Source organism: Narcine bancroftii, chromosome 14 (assembly GCF_036971445.1).
Source record: "Narcine bancroftii isolate sNarBan1 chromosome 14, sNarBan1.hap1, whole genome shotgun sequence".
Lineage (NCBI taxonomy): Eukaryota > Metazoa > Chordata > Chondrichthyes > Torpediniformes > Narcinidae > Narcine > Narcine bancroftii.
In genome coordinates, this window is record NC_091482.1 from 5,755,498 (window position 1) to 5,776,668 (window position 21,171).

General features: G+C 45.8%; 1 protein-coding gene across 14 annotated transcripts in view; it reads right to left on the minus strand.

The window, feature by feature from the left end:
• dph1 (diphthamide biosynthesis 1) overlaps positions 1-21,171 on the minus strand; it is a 745,916-nt gene that overhangs the window by 238,556 nt on the left and 486,189 nt on the right. For all 14 annotated transcript variants that reach the window (XM_069911783.1, XM_069911789.1, XM_069911788.1 and 11 more), the window contains 2 exons: positions 18,202-18,356; positions 3,166-3,287 (listed from right to left, as the gene is read on the minus strand). In XM_069911783.1, the coding sequence (XP_069767884.1) occupies positions 3,166-3,287; positions 18,202-18,356 (277 nt within the window). The remainder of the gene's footprint in view (positions 1-3,165; positions 3,288-18,201; positions 18,357-21,171) is intronic.

Genomic DNA, 21,171 nt, shown 5'->3' on the forward strand with positions numbered 1-21,171 from the left:
GTGGGTGGTCTGCGAGTTAGTTATGGGTGGTCCACAAATTAGTTATAGGTGATCCATGAGTTAGTTATGGGTGTCCCACCTTAGTTACGTGCAGTTCAGTTTAATTACAGGTGGTCTGCGGATTAGTTGTGGATGGTCCCTGGGTTATTTATGGGTGATCCGCGGATGAGTTGTGAATGGTCCCTGGGTTAGTTACAGGTGGTCCGTGGATTAGTTATGGATGATCCCTGGGTTAGTTATGGGTGGTCCAAGAGTCACTAATGGGTGCTCCACGGGGTAGTTTTATTTTTTTTCTCTCTGTGGTGTCTTAAAATGCCAGTGTGCCTTAGGTACTCAGTGTGGCTGCACATTACATTGCATTTGTACATTGTACTTATGTGTATGACAATATTCATTCATTCATTCACAATTCTCCAGGGGGTCATCCTCCAGATCTGAAAGCTCACTACCCCTTTGAGCTTTTGCCACAGTAGAGGTGAACAAAACCTTTCAGATGGTGGGTGTATGAAGGGAGGGAATATCCTGTCACAATTCAGAAAGGCAATGATTTTCCCAACTCCTTGAGCAGTGTTCACGAAGCAAATTTGATCTTCCCCTTTGCTGGCACTGCAAAATCAAGACCTAGCAGGAATCACGAGACGGGCACCAGCAGGTTCTGGAGCAGCTTCTCCCCATCCACCATCAGGCTCGGCAACAGCACACTCAATCAGGGACTCATTCAAGGACTGTACTCTGCACGTGATTTATCGCTGAATATTTATTTTCAGTATTGCACAGTTGGTTTGTTTGTGTTTCTTCATCCGAGTACAGTTTTTTGCCCTTCCGGTAAGTAGAAATTCAGCCTGGTCCGCAGGAAAAAGAATCTCAGGGCTGGATGAGAGATTTATTGTCCTCTGTCAATAAATCTGAATCTGTGTGTTCGCTATTTCCCAGGTTCTGCCCACTGCACCTAAGTGACTCAAAGGAAGAATATAAAACGAAAAGGGAGGGCTGTTGAAGTTGGGGTTGGGGGGGGGGGGAGATTGAATGAAATCATGTTTGACAAAGGGATCCTTACAGCATAAAAGAAGGCTGTCTGGCCTCTGTGTCTCAATAAAAGGGTCCTGACTGCCCATCTCTCTCCAGCCTGACCTGCTGAGTTCATCCATCTTCCCACTGATCTACAAACAACCAATCCAATTCATCCAAGTTCATAGGACTACAAATGTTCCTTTCCCTGCATTTATCCAACTTCCTTCTGAATATTACTATTAAATCTCTTTCCACTGCCCATACAACTCCGCAAAACCATTGGCCCTCGTCCACTTTTCTGATCGTTTTGAATGTTGAAGTCAGTTTCGTCTCGACTATTCTAAAGCCCCACACTGCTGATACAGAGTACTTATTGACAAAGTCGACTTGTAGAGAAGAGATAACCAAAATTAAAGTAATTTCGCCCAGTAAAAGCAGGGTAATTGCTTTGAAAAATTCAATGAGCAGAGGGTATAATTACAAATAAATTATGTGCAGAAAATCAATCTCAGTCACTGAAAGCATTGTGGTAGCAAGCTTGATGGATGGGGCTATTACCCAATCATCTCCATTCTACCTGCTTGTGGTATAGTCACTATGCACGACCTCATGTTAACCAGCTGTAAAATCTCCTTCTTACCTGGATCCATCTGTTATCTGGAGGATTATCCAACAGGTCAGACAGGAGATCTGGTCCGAACAAAGGAATTTCCATGTGCCTGCTCCTGGAGGTCATTTCCCCATGTCAATGAAGGTTAGATCCACCTCCAGGTGAGGGTGCCATGCAATTGGTTCTTGTAGGTCACATAAGTGGACCTGGGCTGGCCCTTCTAGCCGGTTGCAGTAAAAAACCCCCTTGGTTTCCATGAGACATCCCTGAGCTCCACTCCAGGTTGTGGGCTACGGATGACGCAGGAAGACCGACTGTGAGGAGTCCAGTCCAGGTTATGGGCAACATTTGAGAACCAATTGTGTGGTGCATGCCAGTATGGGATTGGGGCTATAGTGCCATACACCCGTTCTAGTTGTAATTAGATTGCTGTACTCTATCAATAAGTGCACCATGCTTGCATATTGTAGAGCAGTGGTGGGTATTATTGCATAACCCTGGCATACTATCAGGAGTTGCGAGTACCTTTATCTACCTAGCATCCGATGCATATGATTCCCTGTTGTGAATGTAAAGATAACTGTTTTATACATGTGTGTGCAGGACTTGTTAATCTTTGAACCCATCAAACCTATTTTCACCATCACACCATCTAGCACATGCCAACTCATGCCCCACCCCTCCCCCTCTCGTTTACACTGACTTTCTCCCCTTTACCATTCAGTACCATGAAGGGCCTCCACCTGAAACGTCGTCTGTCCATTTCCTTCCACAGATGCTGCCTGACCTGTTGGGTTCTTCCAACAGTTTGTTTTCCCCTCCCTATGCCTGCACCTATTTCACTCAGAGGGTGGTCAGAATCTGAAAAGAGTTACCAAGGGAAGCTGTAGAAGCGGGCTCAATTTCCATGTTCAAAAGACATATGGACAGGAATGTTTTAGATTAAATAGAGGCAAATGGGACTGGCTTGGTTGGCACGGACAAGTTGGGCTGAGGGGCCTGTTCCATGCTGTGTGATTATAACACTCCGCATAAGCCAGAGGGCTGTGAATCTGTTGCTAGAGACGGCCCAAGTCATTGGGCAGATTTCAAATGGAGGTTGATAGGTTCTTGATTAGTAAGAGTGTCAAAGGTTATGGGAAGAAGAACAGGGTTGAGAGGAAAAATCTATCAGCCATGATTCAAACAGCAGAGTATACACAATGGGCTGAATGGCCTCATTCTGGTCCTACGTCTTGTTCTTTATGCTTGCATGCGGACACAGATGCTTTTCTTTATATGTTTATGTAACAATTTATCGTACAAAATTTCCTGGATAAAAGAACACTTATCTATGACAGAGAAAACATGTGATGACAATTCTCTCCAGAGACATCTCCCGACAGCTCACCTGAGAGCTCATTCACCCTCATCTCTCCAACTAGAGAGGGGGGAAAGTACAGGTGAACGAGGCCTCAGATGAGGTGTGATAATTTACACAACACAACTGGGGCTGCTTCAAAGCTGGAAACATCTTGTATGAGACCAATCAAGACAGTACTCACATGATGGCATCCAATGACTTTTCAATGCATGGTGAGGTGCAACCCAGAATTTCACCCGGTGACAGGGGTTTGCACTGTGGGATGTAGATGTCAAATTCTGATCGCAATTCCTGGCTGGTGGACTGGACAAAGAGAGGAGGGAGAGAAAGACAGAAGGGAATAGTACTTCAGAACTATTGAAAATTAGCCAGAGAGACAGTCACAAGTTACAGTCAAAGCTCATTAGCTATTTCCCACTGGGAGCAGCTGAAAATGGGCCATCAGTGCCAATCCCCATAACACCCAGTGACTGGTTCCAGCATCACTTGAGCTAGTCCCTAAATTTTACAGCCAATTAGATAGTAATCCTTTACCATCACCCTTCAGTAAAGCCTTCCTTAATGATTATTAAAGTGGGAGTTCTTTTTCCTTAATAATCCTGCTGTTGATTGCAACACAGAGAACCCGCTCTGTATTTAAGAAGCTCTAAAAATAGAAGATCCAGCTGAGCTTTTACTTGACTTTAGGAAATGAGAGCTAGACCTTTCCCTTCCATCATTTTGACCAAGAATCAGACAAGGACAGAATGGTTAACGTAGGGCAGGCACGATTAGTGTAGGGGGTGTTATATGTGGTCTGTGGAGGAACATGTGGCCTCCCTGCCTGTCTGGGACGTTGTGGATTGCAGATGGTCACGTGTCCTCCCTGTCTGAAACTTATTCAGAAGTCGCATCACCTGCAATCATGGTTGGACTCCAGCCACTTATTAGTGTGCACCTTTGCCATTGGCTCATTTAGATTATTTAGGGTGATCATTGACTAGTCAACCAGCTCAAACACATAGCACATTTCTTGCTCTCTACCTTGTGGTCCAGGCTCCGGACACTGTTCGACAACAGGTCGCTACTGTGGACATCACTGGAAGAGCCGCGGGTAAGGTGCGCACTACACTTAAGCTGAGCGTAGTACTGCGATAGACCAGTACTTGCAGAGAGCCACACCCGCACTGGTACAGGGAACTGGGAGTGTGTTTGAAAGACCTTGTCTGTGAAGCGTGTAGAAGATAGGCGGCAACTGGTATCAGAGCCTGACCTGGTGTCTATATAGTTTAGTAGTAGAGTAATTAGGTATCATTTGGGACCTTCTCCCATTTGCCTCCTGTGGGTTCAATAAAGTTACCTTTGATTGAAACACTGGGGTCCAGAATCATCCCTCTGTGAACCCACCAAACCTGACACTTTTCAAACACAACAGGGTCAGCACGGTTAGCGTAGCAGTTAGCGCAACCTAATTACAGTGCCAACAACCAGGGTTCAAATCCGGTGCTGTCTGTGAGAAGTTTGTGCGTTCTCCTCTTGTCTGCGTGGGTTTCCTCTGGATGCTCCGGTTTCTTCAAAAATGTACCGGGGGTAGGCTAATTGGGGTATTTGACCAGCATAGGCTCATGGGCCGGAAGGGTCTGTTACCATGCTGGAAGTTAAAATTAAAATTAAGGGTGCACTCTGTGTGTCTCCTGCATGTTTGGTTCGACAAGAGGCCAATACTGGCTGGAGAAATTCTGGTGAAAATCTACTCGTTTCCATCAGAATGCCAGCAAGTCAATTGTGGCATCTTGCCTACCTGAGCTGTCGAGTAGAACATCAAATAGTAGAGCAGAGGGACAAGCCCTTCACCCTACTTGTCTGTGCTGAACATGATGCCCAAATCAAACTGAAATGGAATCTACAAGTATACATAAATGTGATCCAGTTGCAACATTTTAGGCTGAATGTGACAACCTCCTGAAGCTGCTGCCTGGGATATTCCCAGACTTAACGAGATCCAATGCTTAGCATAGCCCTTAGCGCAACACTGTTACAGCACCAGCGACTGGGGTTCAAATCCTGTGCTGTCTGAAAGGAGTTTGTCTGCGTGAGTTTCTTCTGGGTGCTTCAGTTTCCATCCACCTTTCAAAAAAGAATAGAGGGTGTAGGTCACTTGGGTATAATTCGGCGTCACAGTCTCGTGGGTTGGAAGGCCTGTTACCATGCTGTATGTCTAAATTTAAATTCAAAGCACTGAAATTTTGGTTGAGGTGGTGGCAATAGATTGAACGAGTCTTCAAAATGCACAGGTGTCAGCACAGGACTAAGTGCAGGTCTCTTGTCTAGGAACCAGGTGATGGTGGGTTAAATTCTCGCACCAGAAAAAAAAATGACAAAGGTAGATTTTCCACAGGATCTGGAGTTGTACCTTCTGAAGGTTGGGAAAGGACAGTTTAGACTGTCTAAACACCAAATTCAGTTTGTGAAGGGCGCCTTGTCAGTCGCCAGGACATGTCTAGCAGTCACGTGGAAGTCTGACTCCCAGCTAAATATGGCACGATGGAATATGGAAATACAGGGTTGCATTCCCTTGGAGAAAATCACCTATAATTTACGGAAGGGATATGACACATTTGTTGAAGTGTGGGAACTGTATCTGAGGCACTAGGTGTGCAAATGTAATTTACAAACCCCCTCCCCCCCCCACCCCGAATAGGAGAAAAGAAACAATCAGTCCCAGCAGGTAAAGGATTAAGAATGTGAAATGAGCAATGTGGCGCAGAAAAAACATGTTTTTGCCCCGACCGGTTTTAATTTAATATCTGAGGTTTTCGAGTTTCAAAGAGGATCGTTGTCTTTCTTGGTATTTAGGTGGTTTTTATATGTCTGTATTTTTGTATTTTGGTATTTGTATAATTTAAGGGACAGGGAGGGGAGGGTGTAAGGAAGGGGAAATAAGGACTCTGTAAATCAAATTACATGGAGAGAGAATGTAATATTTTATTTATCGTATTTGCATGAGTCTTTGGAAAATCAAAAATAAAATATTCAAAAAAAAATTTCTCGCACTGGAGATTTCATGATGGGAGTCCAGACTGATTCCATTAATCCAGCAGTTGGGGAATCTGCCTTTCACGTGAAATCTTAAACCGACAAATACTTGTCATCTGTGTTGGGCGGAGAAGAAGTACAGAGTCATCCCCAGGGCTCGTGAGAAACATAAATCACTCAACCAAAGTCGATGAAAACCCTTCCTTCTGTTTTCACGGATATTTATGACATCTTGCTGTGTACAAGTTGACAGCCATATTTCCAACAAAACAGTGACTCTGCTTCAGCCACACTTCATTGGCATAATGCCTTTGAGAATGCCACATTTCCTGAAAGCTTTCTCCTCCTGCAATGAGTGAAGAATCGAATAGCGGGTTGCCAACGTTGCTGCTCCCAACAGTCAAAGTGTGGTTGTGAACATCAACCGCGGTCATGTGACGTTCTGCAGGAGGGTCGCTGACCCGAGCTGTCTCCCTTCCCCTCTTCTGAGACTTTCCAGCAAGCCTGCCCCTCTGTTTCACACATGCAGTGACTGCAAACATTTCAATCATGCTCCAGCTTTTGATCAAAATGCCTTTTGCCATTCAAAATAAAGGAACAAGAACGAAAATTAAAAAAAGCCAGAGCAAAATGAGAGGGAGAGGAAAGTAGCCACTCCCAGGGAAGAGGCTGGGAGCATTCATCCAGAGTAGCAAAACCAAGAGAATTCTCAGCTCATCAGCTGCTGGCCTTCCTGTCACCTGAAGCTCATTGTGAACAATGACACCTGGGAGAGGGAAAAGAACAAGATGATTCCTTCCCTTTCGCATGGCAACTGAGGCAGGTAAGGTTTACAAAAATGAAGCATCATTTGATGGGGATGGAGATGGTTGGTCATGGTACAGAATTAAAACCTCTCTGACAGCTACAACTACAGTGCTGGCTGATAAACCGGAGCCTTGTCTTAATCAGCGGGATATCCTCCAAATTATCACCTGTCAAATGAAGCATACGAATAATGGACTTCATCAAGATAAAAGCAGACAGCTGATAAATGCCCAACATCACCAGCAGAATTCTCAGAAACATTCATTCATCTCTCCTAGTTCCCATTCAATAAGATCAGTTTAAACTCATCCAGGCAATCTATCAGTGTCATTCCGTGATGTGCTGGATGGTTGGGGTGCTGGCATTCAAGGAAGGAGAGGCGTGAGACCAGACTCCTCTCCCCTGCCGCTGTTCAGCAGTGGAGCACTGGAGAAAATTGAAGGAGAATTCATCATAGTCATTGCATACAGTCACCCTGCTTTCTTACTGCTGAATGTGAAGGCAGAGACCCCTAAAACAAGCAGCAGGCTGCTGAGTTTGTCTACTATTCAGCTCACCTCCAACATATCCAGAGGGTAAGCACCTCAGTTATACTCCAGCATAGCCCCTTCAGGACTTCAAAAGGGACATTAATGTAAAGGGGCAAAAACAGAGAGAGAAGAACGCAGCTAATGCCAGGGGACAGGCGGAGCTGCCTTCATGTGCTAATTACACAGATACATTGTGCCTTCTTGACCCTCCATTGAGAAGGAGAAGCTCAGGACATGCCCCTACAAGATGGTGATCACGGCTCCAGTCCAGTGAGGGGTTCAGCGGCTGAAGGACCCACACAAGCTGTTGGCGGTCGACTTGCAGTCAAAGGACTCACACGAGGTGCGGGCTGCTGGGTACTGGCTCATGGGAACCAGATACCGAAACCAGGATAGGAGATGGTGCTGAGGGCAAGAAGGTTCCTGATGGACCTTGGGCGCTGAAGGCTTTCTAATTGTATTGGAGGTTTGGATCTGGAGCTCGTGTTGCCGATGGATCAAACAGAAGTCTGTGCGGCTGCAGAGGCTATGGGAGTGCTGGAGGGAATCCACGGACACTCAGTGACTCTGAAGGATCTCTCTTTTGCTTCTCTTCCTCCTATATATAGGGGCACTGGGCAATGCTCATAGCTACTCTTTGTTTGCTTTATGGCAGGCAAAAGTTGATGTCCAGTAAAACCCCTGGTATCCGGCACCTATGGGGTTCGGTAGATGATGGATAATTGAATTTCTGGTTGCTTGAGATTGAATGTTGCGTGATTGGCAAACTAACAGCAAGGTGCATCAACTTTAAACTCTCGCATTTTTTACTTATTTATTTTCCGTGATTTATTTACCGGTTGCTTGAATTCCAGATTACGGGGGTTCACCGTGCTTCATGAACAAACATCGTTAATGTTTTATTTTGTGACAATAAAAGGGACCTTTGACCTTCCCTGCTCAGAAGGCAAAGAAGACACATGTATGTTTATACTTGCAGTCATAACAAGAGGATGACCAGGGTGAGGATAGGACCACTCAAGGAATTTGTGCCAGGAGGCAGGTGAGCATTTTTAAGGGGTATTCACCAAGGAGTAGGAAAGTAGTGGTGGGAACCGGTGTAGAGAATGGAATTGCATTAAGGCATTTTGAAATTAAGGAGGAGAGGGTCCTGAGTCTTTAGAAGAGCTTTAGGTGGTTAAGTCCCCAGAGCCTGATAGAATATATCCCAGGTGATTGAACGAGGTGCTTACTGGGGCCAATAATCCCCACTATTAACATGTGAGATCCTGGAGGAAGGGAGAGCAGCCAGTGTTGTACTTCTGTTCAAGAATGGAAAAGCCTCACGTATTTGGTAGGGAAACTACCGGAGAGGATTCCAGGGGATACGAACTGAGCACAGTTAGAAGGTGATGGTCAGGTTAGGGACAGTCAGCAAGGCTTTGTGCTGGGCAGGACAGGACTTACAAATTTGATTGAGATTTTTGAGGAGGCGATGAAGGTGGTTGGGCAAAGGTTGTGTAGTAAATGCTGTCTTCATGGACTTTCGTAAGTCATTTGACAAGGTTTCTAATAATAGGCTATCCAGAAGGCATACTTACTTGGAATCCACTGTTGTTATATGTGAATTGTGGAGAAACATGTGGCCTCCCTGTCTGAAACTTATTTGGGAGTCACATCACTTGTCATTCAAGGTTGGACATCTTGCTGTTGACTTGTTTAAATTACCCAGGGTCATTATTGGCTAGGCACATCGATGCATAGCACATTTCTTCCTCTCTGCCTCGTGGCCCAAGCCCTGGACATTGCTCCAGGCCAGCTTGCTACTGTGGACAGTGCTGGAAGTGTCCAGGAAAGGTGTGCACTACAAAGAAGCTGAGCCGTAGTACTATGATAGATCAGGACTTGCAGAGAGCTGCACCCCCAATGGAACAGGGAACCAGATGTGTGTGTGAAAGTCCCTGTCTAAAGAGTGTGTACTCAAGTGTATGAGCGTGTACAGTACAGGTGGCCACTGGTATAGAAGTCCAACCTAGGCCCGATGTGAATGTCTATATTGCTGTTTAATGTAGTAATCGAGTACTGTTTGATGTTCTCCTGTGTGTTATTTAAAGTTACGTGTGATTATAACACGTGACCAGACTCATCTCTCTGTGAACCCACTGAACCTGACACTTCCCATCGTGACAACCGTGAAATGATAGTTTGGATTTGGAATTGGCTGGGTCAAGGAAGACAGAATGGAGGGAGTTATTTTGGTTGGTAACCAATGGTGTTCCACAAGAATCACTGATGGGAATGTGATGTCAATAAACGACTTGGATAAAAAAGTAGGTGGGTTGGTTTGTAAGTTTGCAGATGATACTAAAATTGGTGGAGTTGTGGACAATGTAGAGGATTACGAAAGAATACAAAATGATATACATAAAGGAGCGGCAAGGCTAGTGTAACAGCGCAACGTTGCTACAGCGTCAGCGACGTGGTTTTGAATTCACTGCTCTCTGTAAGGAGTTTGTACGTTCTCCCCATTTCTGCGTGGGCTTCCTCCAGGTGCTTCTGTTTCCTCCCAGGTCAATTGGGTGCAACTGGGTGGCATGGGCTCGTAGGCTGAAAGGTCCTGTTACTGTGTTGTATGTCTAAAACAAAATTACATATATAGGCAGAGAAATGGCAGTCCGAGCTTAATCCAGAAAAGTATGAAGTGTTGTAAATATAAGGGGAAGTGGAAAGTGTACAGCCAGAGGGAGGTGAATCTGTGGAATTTGTTGCCACAGGCGGTTGTGGAGGCCAGGTCATTAGATGTAATTAAGGCAGAGATTGATAGGTTCTTGATGGAAATGGGGATGCCAGGCAATGGGGCTGAGTGGGAAAATGGATCAGCTCATGAGCAAATGGCAGGGCAGACTCGATGGACTGAATGGCCTATTTCTGCTCCAATATCTTATGGCTTTATGGTTTATATACAACTTTGGTTAGGCTGCACTTGGAGTACTGAGTGCTATTTTGGTTGTTCCATTACAGGAAGGATGTAGAGACTTTGAAGAGGGCGCAGGAGATTTGCCAAGATGAAGCCTGGCAGAGAAGGCATGAGTTATGGGTTGAGATTGGACAAACTTGGGTTATATTCCTCTGGAACGTCAGAGACTGAGGGGAGACCTGATGCAAGATTATAACATTAGGAAGATAATCAGAATGTTTTCCCCTCACATACTTGAGATCATGATTTAAGGTGAGGGGGTGGAAGAGGTTTAAAAGAAATATGTGGGGTATTTGGTTTTGACCCAGAGATCGGTGGGTGGCTGGAAGAGGCTGCCAGAAGTAGTGGTGGAAGCAGATACAACAGTAGTGTTTAAGAAGCTTCCAGATAAACACATGAATACACTGGGAAGAGATATCCATTAAAAACTAGCAGCAGAGTCTTAGTTTAACTTGGATAACATGTTTAGTACAGGCAGAAGAACCTGTTCCTGTTACATGACCCTTCACTTACAGAGAGGTTTGATATGGAGATATTCCTGCCTACAAGGCAGACAAACACCAGTATTAAATGGCCATTAATAAATCTGTTTGTAAATTTGGGAGAAATATAACATGCGGTGAGTGGTGAGAGTGCGGCACTCCCTCTCGTGAGAGCTGATCTTGGGAGGCGCTGGATAAACACATTGAAGATAGGTGAAATGTAGTGAACAGAATGGAAGGAAGCTCATTGGACCTTCAACCAATTTTGGGATGGACTGTCTGATTCCGCTTTGTAAAATTCTGTATAAATATTTATTTCTGCTCTCTGAAAAGCATCATCAGGCAACAGCCTGGCCTCCCACTGACTTCTAATCAGAATCCATCAAAAGCCGAGACAACGTCTGCAAGACTCCCTCACCTGCTCCATTCTCAGAAGACTTTAAAATTTAATTTTTACAAAATATATTATGCAGCACTCCGCAACAAAAATAACCTGCTGGTCAGACAAAGCATCCCCAGGCACCTCTCAGAGACAAAATCAGAGAAAAAAGGGATACCAAGGATTGTGGAGATGAGCAGAGGGGGCGGGGGGGTGGGGGGTGGGGGGAAGGGAGTTGAAGCAGAGGGTGAGAGGAGGAGGAGAAGTGGTGCTGGGGGTTTTCAGAAGGCTGAAAACGTTACCACTGACAGATGCATGAGAAATCCACAAGAGCCTGATGAATAAAGGGGAAATAAGGAACATATATGGGGGTTTAGGGGAGATGGTTAAGACCATAAAACACTGGAGGAGAAATACGTTATTCAGCCCATCGAGTCTGCCCCACCATTCAATCATGAGCTGATCCATTTCCCCACTCAGCCCCACTACCTGGCCTTCTCCCTATATCCTTTGATGCCCTGGCCAATCAACAACCTATCAACCTCTGCCTTCAATAAGCCCAATGACCTGACCTCTACAACCTTGGCAACAAAATTCCACAGATTTACCACCCTCTGGCTTAAGAAATTCCTCCACATCTCTTTTTAAACGGACATCCTTCAATCCTGAACTTGTGCCCTCTTGTCCTAGACTCTCCCACCAGGGCAAACAATCTTTCTACATATACTCTGTCCACACCTTTCAACATTCAATGGATGCCCCCTCATTCTCCTAATTTTTTTTTAAATGAGTAAAGCCCAAGTGCTGTCAAATGCCCCTCAAATGATAACACTTTTATTCCCAGAATCATCTTCATTAACCTCTCCTTGTGAACCTCCAATGTCAGTACATCCTTTCCTAAATGAGGAGTCTAGAACTGCTCACAATGCTCCAAGTGAGGTCTCACCATTGCATTATAAAGGCTCAACATCACATCCCTGCTCTTTTATTCTATTCCTCTTGAAATGAATTCCAGCATTGTATTGGCCGCCATCTCCACTGACTCAACTTGCTATCCTGCACGAGGACTCCAAGGTTGTAGGCCCAGACGATGTTACATAGGTAAGAAGGGGATGAGAGACCAGGATTCTGTGCAGGTCAGCTGATGGGTTAACAGGAGAATAAGAGCAGACGAGTTTCCATATTTCGAGGCATTGTAAAATTTGGGGACATTCAGCCCCCAAAGCTAATCCATTTTCGAGTCATTCCTTCCAACTATTTACGTCTGAAAAACCTATTCTCTTCTACGTGCCCTATTAAATCCGTTGTGATTCTCCTGGCACCCACATACACAAGATAATTAACAGAAGCCCATAACCTTTGAGCCAGTGTGGCTTTAGGAAGTGGGAAACACCAGAGAATCCTTGGAAAATTCCACACATTCTCAGGGAAAACTACCCTCCTGGGTCCCTGGATCTCTGAGCCATGCAAGTTAATGCATGGGAAGGTGTCGAACAGGTTTATGTCAGCTTAAAGATGGGGTGGTGGAACAGCTGAGAATGGAAGCGAGGAATATTTGAATATGGATTTCAACGGCAGATTCCCACACGCAGAGGAAGTTGCTGGTACAGAGGTGGTCACAGGCAGTGGAAGTGGTGCCAAGGATTTCAGATTTATTGTCGGAGTACAAACATACAACCCTGAGATTCTTTCTTCTGTGGGCAAGGCAGAATAACCACTTATTGGTAGTGCAAAAATCTGTACTCAAGAAGATCTGTATATAAAGAACCTGACTGTGCAATACAGAGAGAAATAAAATAAATACAATTCACAAGTAGGAGTCCTTAAATGAGTCCCTGATTGAGTTTGTCATCAAGGAGTCTGATGGTGGAGGGGGAGCAGCTGTTTTTGAACCTGGTGGTGCAAGTCTTGTGCCACTGATACCTCTTTCCCGATGGCAGCAGTGAGAACAGGGCGTGTGCAGGGTGGTGGGGATCCTTGATGATCGCTGCTACTCTCTGACGGCAGGGTTCCCTGGAGATGTTCTCGATGGTGGGGAGGGTTTTGCCCATGTCCTGGGCTGTGTCCACTACCTTTTGCAAGGCTTTATGCTCAGGAGCCTTGGTGGCCCCAAACCAGACTGCGATGCAGCCGGCCAGCACGCTTTCCATCACACAACTGTAGAAATTTGCCAGGGTTTCTGATTTGAGCTCCAGACTGAAAGTATCGCTCAGGTAGATGGGAATTCAATCCTGTCAGGGAGCGAGGGGGAAGCTCAGTCCTTTGTCAATGAGGATGGGAGAGTGAAGTCAATGACATTGGTCTTCCCAAAGCTCAAATGGAGGACTTCCTCTGCAACTGGAGACATGGAAGGCTGATTCAGACAGCGGAGGGTCACCGCCGAGAGGCAGGGAGAAGTGGAGCAAGTCTGGCCAGCACCCTTGTGTCAGCAGACACAACGATCCACTTTGACAACCAATTTAAATTGAACTGAGAAACAGAGCAGTTGGCTAGCTTGTCCTTTTAACTTCAACTTACTCACCATTACTATTGTTTACTTCCGGTTGCCCCATTTATAGGAAGGATGTGGAAACTCTAGAGAAGATGCAGAGGAGATTTACCCAGATGCTGGTCGGATTGGAGACCATGTCTTATGAGGAAAGGTTGAACACGCTACGCTTTTCTCTTTGGATTAAATGAGGACGACGTGATTTAATAGAGGTGTATAAGATTACGACGGGCATAGATAGGGTAGACAGCCAATACTTTGTTACCAGGCAGCAACGACCAATACCCAGAGAACATCCCTGGAGTGTAGGAGGCAGAGAGGTGACCTTATAGAGGCGTACAAAATCATGAGGGGCTAGGATAAGCTTTTTCCACCAGGGTAAAGGAGTTAAGTTGAGAGGGCATAGGTTTAGGGCAGTGGTTTTCAAACATTTTCTTTCAACTCTCATACCACCTTAAGTAATCCCTATGCCATAGGAGCTCTGTGATTAGTAAGGGATTACGAGATAGACAACAGACTCGCCAAGGCAAATAGCGCCTTTGGAAGACTACACAAAAGAGTCTGGAAAAACAACCAACTGAAAAACCTCACAAAGATAAGCGTATACAGAGCCGTTGTCATACCCACAGTCCTGTTCGGCTCCGAATCATGGGTCCTCTACCAGCATCGCCTACGGTTCCTAGAACGCTTCCACCAGCGTTGTCTCCGCTCCATCCTCAACATTCATTGGAGTGCTTTCATCCCTAACGTCGAAGTACTCGAGATGGCAGAGGTCGACAGCATCGAGTCCACGCTGCTGAAGATCCAGGTGCGCTGGGTGGGTCACGTCTCCAGAATGGAGGACCATCGCCTTCCCAAGATCGTGTTATATGGCGAGCTCTCCACTGGCCACCGTGACAGAGGTGCACCAAAGAAAAGGTACAAGGACTGCCTAAAGAAATCTCTTGGTGCCTGCCACATTGACCACCGCCAGTGGGCTGATATCGCCTCAAACCGTGCATCTTGGCGCCTCACAGTTCGGCGGGCAGCAACCTCCTTTGAAGAAGACCGCAGAGCCCACCTCACTGACAAAAGGCAAAGGAGGAAAAACCCAACACCCAACCCCAACCAACCAATTTTCCCCTGCAACCGCTGCAACCGTGTCTGCCTGTCCCGCATCGGACTTGTCAGCCACCAACGAGCCTGCAGCTGACGTGGACATTTTACCCCCTCCATAAATCTTCGTCCGCGAAGCCAAGCCAAAGAAGAGACTTAAGGTGGTATGTAAGTGGGGACAAAGAAAGGTTGAGAAACACTGCCTTTGAGAACCACTTTAGAGTGATATGAGCCAAATGAAAGTAGGTCAGTTAGACATTGAACTAGGGTGGTTCTCTTGCTGCGTGAGCCAGGTATTCTGATCCTCTTGTGTAACCCAATCACTTCTCCAGCACATAAAATGTCTAGCTTCACATTTCTGCCTCTTTAACAAATTAATATGCTTCTGAACAGCAGCACTTGTGCATGGGATTAGTCTTGTCACCTTGGTATTGACAGAAATCAGCTCAGCTCCTCAAACCCAGTGACTCATCTCACAGGGCTGCGAGGGTGGGGGAGGTGGGGGTGGGGTGCTGGGGGGGGGGGGGGTGTTGTTCAGAGCAAGCTGACGGATGGGCGGGGTTGGATTGGAACAAATTTTTCATGTTGGTCATCAGTTATTGAAACAATTGATCAAACGCTGTGACACAGCAGACCTTTTTTTAATGCTTCAGACAGAGATGCCCCAAGTACACAGCTTCAACCAGCCTCTGTTCACATTTTTATACTTAACACAAAAGGTGTCGGGTTGCCAGCTCATACATAAAACAGATTTTATGTTTGTTTTTACTGACAACAAACACATCATTTGTTTGACTGCAGGAAGATGGATAGGATGGCAGGTTGGTGGGATTGTAGCACGTGGAGCTTTGCCTGCCTGCACTGTGATTGGTGCTCTCGAGGGGCAAGGAGATGTACAGGCCCATGAGGGTGCTGAGAACAGAATGCCATTGAACAATAAAGTTTGCAGTTGCTGGGGTTGAGTGCAATCCACAAACGTGCTGGGGAAACTCTGCATGTCACTCAGCATCCGCAGGGAGTAAAGGGTAACCAATGTTTTGGGCCTGGACCCTTTGTCAAGTATGCCTATACACCTGATGAAGGGCCCAGCCTTGAATCGTTGGTTCCACTCACAAATTGGAGGAACAATGCCTCATCTTCCGTCTGGGTACTCTCTAACCGGATGGCATTAACGTTGACTTCTCTGGTTTCCATTAAACCCACTGCCCACCCACTTCTTCTTTTTCCTGTCATCTTTCCCCCAACTCTGTCTCTCTCTCTCTCTCTCTCTCTCTCTCTCTTTCTTCCCTTTTCCCTCTGTCTCCTTCCTCAGAGTCAAAATCAATTCTCACCTCTCCTTTTATCATATGCAATTAACACCTTTTGTTGGTCTGGACAGCTCCTCTGGCCACTTTTCAATCTTAATTCTTTTGCCTTCCTGTTCTTTGCTTATTCCTTGAACAAGGGCTCAGGCCTGAAATGTTGGCAATGTATCTTTACTTCCTATGGGCGCTGCAAGTTCCTCCAGCATTTCTGTGTGTTTTTACAACAATTACACAACCAACCCCAACCAACCAATTTTCCCCTGCAGCCGCTGCAACCGTGTCTGCCTGTCCCGCATCGGACTTGTCAGCCACAAACGAGCCTGCAGCTGACGTAGACTTTTACCCCCTCCATGAATCTTCGTCCGCGAAGCCAAGCCAAAGAAGAAGTGTCTGCAGACTTTTGTGTTTCACACCGAGTCGTTAGTTCCTCTTTACTTCCTATGGATACTGCATGACCCGCCAAGTTTATCCAGCACATTTGAGATTGCTATCTTATGACCTTCACAGATAATGGTCACCAGATCATGTGCTGTGACGCAAATGTGCAGTGAACATCCTAGCTCATTCACATGCACTGGACTTCCCTCCTGATAGATGCAGTTTAGGAATAGTCAAGGTTTCCAGAGGCAGGTGGGTGATTACCGTGATTATCCCATGGAAACAAGAAGGTAAAGTGTGATGCTGAGGTTACATTGGAATCACAGGCTCGCTTTACTGAGTTTCTGAGTGAATGAAGGAGTCACAGTGGGGTAATTCTTTTTAAAAATACAGCACGGTAACAGGCCATTTCAGCGCACGAGCCCGCGCCGCTCGATTAACCAACAACCCCCAGCACGTTTCCCCTGGAGAAGAGCCACACAGACACAGGGAGCAAGTACAAACTCCTCACAGACAACCCAGTCCCGATCACTGGTGCTGTAACAGCATTGCGCTCATCACTAAGCTAAATACTGATTCTACACTGGGGTTTCACAGCTACTGCGAGTCATGCTGGAGTTGGTGGAGGGGAAGATTTAGTTATCCTCAACACTGGAAGAACAAGCAAGCCAACATTAGTGTCCTCTTCCAGACCAATGCAGCAAAACACTTAAAGAAACACAAAAAAATGCAGATGCTGCAACCTTAAAGAAATGAGAAGTTGGCTTCTCAATGGCACCGTTGAGAAATGACCAGTCAACGTTTCAGCATCTTGGTTGAGGGTCCTGAACCATACCGTTCACTGAACATTTCTCCCCATGGATGTTGCCTGACCTGCTTGAGTCCCTCCCCCTTTCCTTTGCTTGCTCTAGTTACACTCAGTTGGCCACGTTGGGTAGGCTACATCATTCAGCCAACTCCCAGATCTGACCACTCTGAGCTCTGTTGGACGGATGGGGATGACGGGGGGCGGGGCAAGGAGAGATTCGAGGAAATGCAACATCCCTACTAAATTATGGGGATCTCTGACCCACACCAGCTCAAAATAGAGATGGAGTAGCATTGCAGTAGTGGCCAGTTTCGATGGATACTGTTGAGTACAGCGAGGTCATGTATTGGGTGTATGTAAAGGCTCTGTGGAAATGTAGTGCACTCCCCACCCAGACCCATCAGTGCAAGAGTCTGCTGTTCCCAAATGGGTCTCCGTTGCCATCCATGAGCCTACTGAGTTTGTCAGTCACCCACAGTGCCAAGGGTCCCTGCCCCAAGGGAAAGTGTGGAGTAACAGAGAAGAGCTGCTGGTGTTCACTTTTACATTTAAATTTAAAATGCATTTACATTTAAATTAAATCTTTAAATTTAAATATACAGTATGGTAACTAATAGCTTAGTGAGGCTCCAGTAGCTCAGTGGTTAGAGCACTGGCCTTATAAACCAGGGGTTATGAGTTTGTTCCTTGCTGAGGCCTCATTTCTGTGAGGGGATCTGGACAAAGAGGCAACTCTGTGTCTTCCTTATGGTATGTGACAATAATGGAACCTTTACCTTTTACAGACCATTTCAGCTCACAGGCCCGTGCCACCCAATTGAACTACAACCATGGTACGTTTTGAGCAGTCGGATGGAAACCGGAGCCCCTGTGGAAAACCCAAGCAGATGGGGAGAACGTACAAACTCCTTACATTCAGAGCGGGATTTGAATCCCGGTCCCGATTGCTGGTGCCGTAACCGTGCCGTTGTTTACCTGCAATGTTGCCACAAACTGGATGGTGCTGACGAGACCCAGTGCTGAGCCCCGAGGGAAGTTGAAGCGAACAGAGTCAACAAAGTGTGTGCTGTCGATTTTGATATCCACAAACACGTAGAGCATCTTGATCCCGGCAGTGGCATCAATTGGAACTGAAAGGAAGAACATGAGAACAAACATAAGAAATGGTAGCAGGAGTCGGTAAAGGGTTGTAAAGTGAGCTTTTTTTAATACTGGCCTTCATAAATCAAAGTATTGAGTATAAGAGCTAGGTAAAGTTATGGTAAAGTTGTATAAGACATTGGTGAGGCCAAATTTAGAGTATTGTGTGCAGTTTTGGTCACCTAATGACAGTAAAGATATCAATAAGATAGAAAGAGTGGAGAGAATATTTACTAGGATATTGCTGGACTTCAGGAACTGAGTTACAGGGAAAAGTTAAACAGGTTAGGACTTTATTTCCTGGAGTACAGAAGAATGAGGGGAGATTTGATAGATGGAGACAAAATTATGAGGGACAGAGATAGAGTCGATGTAGGTCAGCGTTTTCCACTGAGGTTGGGTGAGATACAAACGAGAGGACATTGGTTAAGGGTGAAAGGTGAACATGAGGAGGAACTTGTTCACACAGAAGAAAAGCCAGGTCCATAAGTCCTTTTACACAATAAGTTAGCTTCACGAAGCAAAAGAGGTGGGACGTGTAGTACAGCAGCATGACAACACGACGCAGTCTTTTAGACTGGTCTCACATTAATAAGCACCACTTCTGATATTACCTACTTTGGTGGATCAAAGTTGGTAAAGTTTAGACCACCCCCCCCTCCCCAAATCCACCTTCGATGTGTTCATTCAGTGCTCAGAAGGCGAATAATACCTGGCTTTCAAGCGCTGTGTAAAAGGGATAAGAGTGTGGAACGAGCTGCCAGCTGAGGTGGTGATTGTGGGGTCAATTTTAACATTTAAGAAAAATTTGAATAGGTAAATAGATGGAAGGGGTATGGAAGGCTATGGACTGGGTGCAGATTGAGCCTGCTCCACCATTGATCATGGATGATCTAGCGCTGGCCTCAGTACGACCTGCCTGTCTCTTCTACATAACCCTACTATGCAAAAATATATCAAACTTTGTCTTGGATATATTTCATGAGGCAGTCTTCCCAGAATCAGAATGTGTTGTCATTGAACACATCACAAAATGTGTTGTTTTATGGCAGTGTCACTGTGCAAATGCTCTTACAAAAAAAAAATAGTGCAGGAAAAGTCAAAGTGAGGCAGTGTCTTTGGTTCATTGATCATTCAGGAATCTGATGGCAGCAGGGAAAAAGCTTCTTCCTACTTCCTTAGGCAGAGAATTCCACAGATAGAACAATGTAAGTCAGCCCACTGACCAGAGGGCCAATGGTGGGATGGAGCACGATTGCAAGGCTCACTCTCGCCCTCCGTCAACAAGTCTCCGCCCGCTTTTCAGTAGCTGAGGCAATTCACTTCTGTGTCATTGGTTGAAGACAGAGGCTCATCTCTGCACCACTGACCCATCTACTGTCCAGTAGCCTATTGCTAGCGGAACTACTTGGGTGAAGTTTTCCTGGACTGCTGAGCAGAATACATTCAGGTTCAAGTTTATTGTCACATGTACTGAAGTAGAGCGAGAAATGCTGTTGTGTGAGCAGTTCAGCTAATCAACTCATGCATAGCACAGCAGCATAAACACAGCACAGTATGTAGAGTTATAGTTAATATTAATGACAGCGCAACACTGTAACAGCCAGCAACTGGGACCGGGTTCGATTCTAGCGTTGTCTCTAAGGAGTTTGTGCATTCTCCCTGTGTCTGTGGGGGTTTCTTCCACCTGCTCAGTTTCCTTTCACCGTTCAAAATGTTCCGGGGGGGTGGGGGGGGGGGAAGATGTAGGTTAACTGGGCATAATTGGGCAGCATGGGCTCAGTGGGCTGAAAGGGCCTGTTACCGTGCTAAATAAAATAAATAAAAGGAAAATAAAAAATAAAATAAATAAAGGGCTCAGGTGGGGACCATTGGTTATGTATCCTTATCTCTGCTAGAACAGGAATGCTGCATGACTTGCTGAGTTTCTCCAGCATCTTTGTGTAAATTATTTTACTAGGGGCCTGATAACAGTGCAAATGAAACAGTGGGTGCAGCTGTCAAGGCCAGTACTGAATTCCCACCCAGCTGCCCTTGGAATAGTGGTGAAGATAATTCTGTAGTGTCATTAAGGAGGGCACTTCAGGAAATTGACTTGGTGGTGATGAAGGAATGCAATGTATTTCCAAATCTGAATAGTGTGTGACTTACCAGAGGGGAACTGTCCACATGGTCATGCCTTTGCTGCTTGAGCAGATTAAAATTAAAAAGAAATTTAGACATACAGCATGGTAACAACAGGTCCTTTTGGTCCATAAGCCTGTGTTGCTCCTTTACATCCAATTGACCTACGACCCCTGGTATGTTTTGAAGGGTGGGGGAATCAGGAGCACCCGGAAGAAACACACGTAGGCACAGGAAGAATGTACAAACTCATTACAGACAGTGTGGGATTTGGACCCCGGTCCTGATTGCTGGTGCTATAACGGCATTGGGCAAACCGCTACACTAACCATGCTGGTGGTAGAGGTGGTGGTTTGGGAGAAAGTTGTCAAATAAACCTTGGTGAGTTGCTGTGGTGCGTTTTGTCGATGGAATGTTCTGCAGCCATGGTGTGTAAGAGATGGATGAAGGAAGGTTCAGGTTGCTGGATTGGGTGCCATCAAACAATGGAAGGACTTTGATCAATCAGGAGATGCATCAGTGAAGAAAAAAGCCAGCAGTAGGTGCCCTGAACCTTTTGAAGCCCACGGGGAAGAGTAAACACCTCTGGGGAGAAGGGTGAAGGGGTGGTAGGCACTGAAATAAAGACAGCAGGGTTGACCGTCTGAGGCCAGGCCCCCAGGACGAGCACTAGGCAGTATT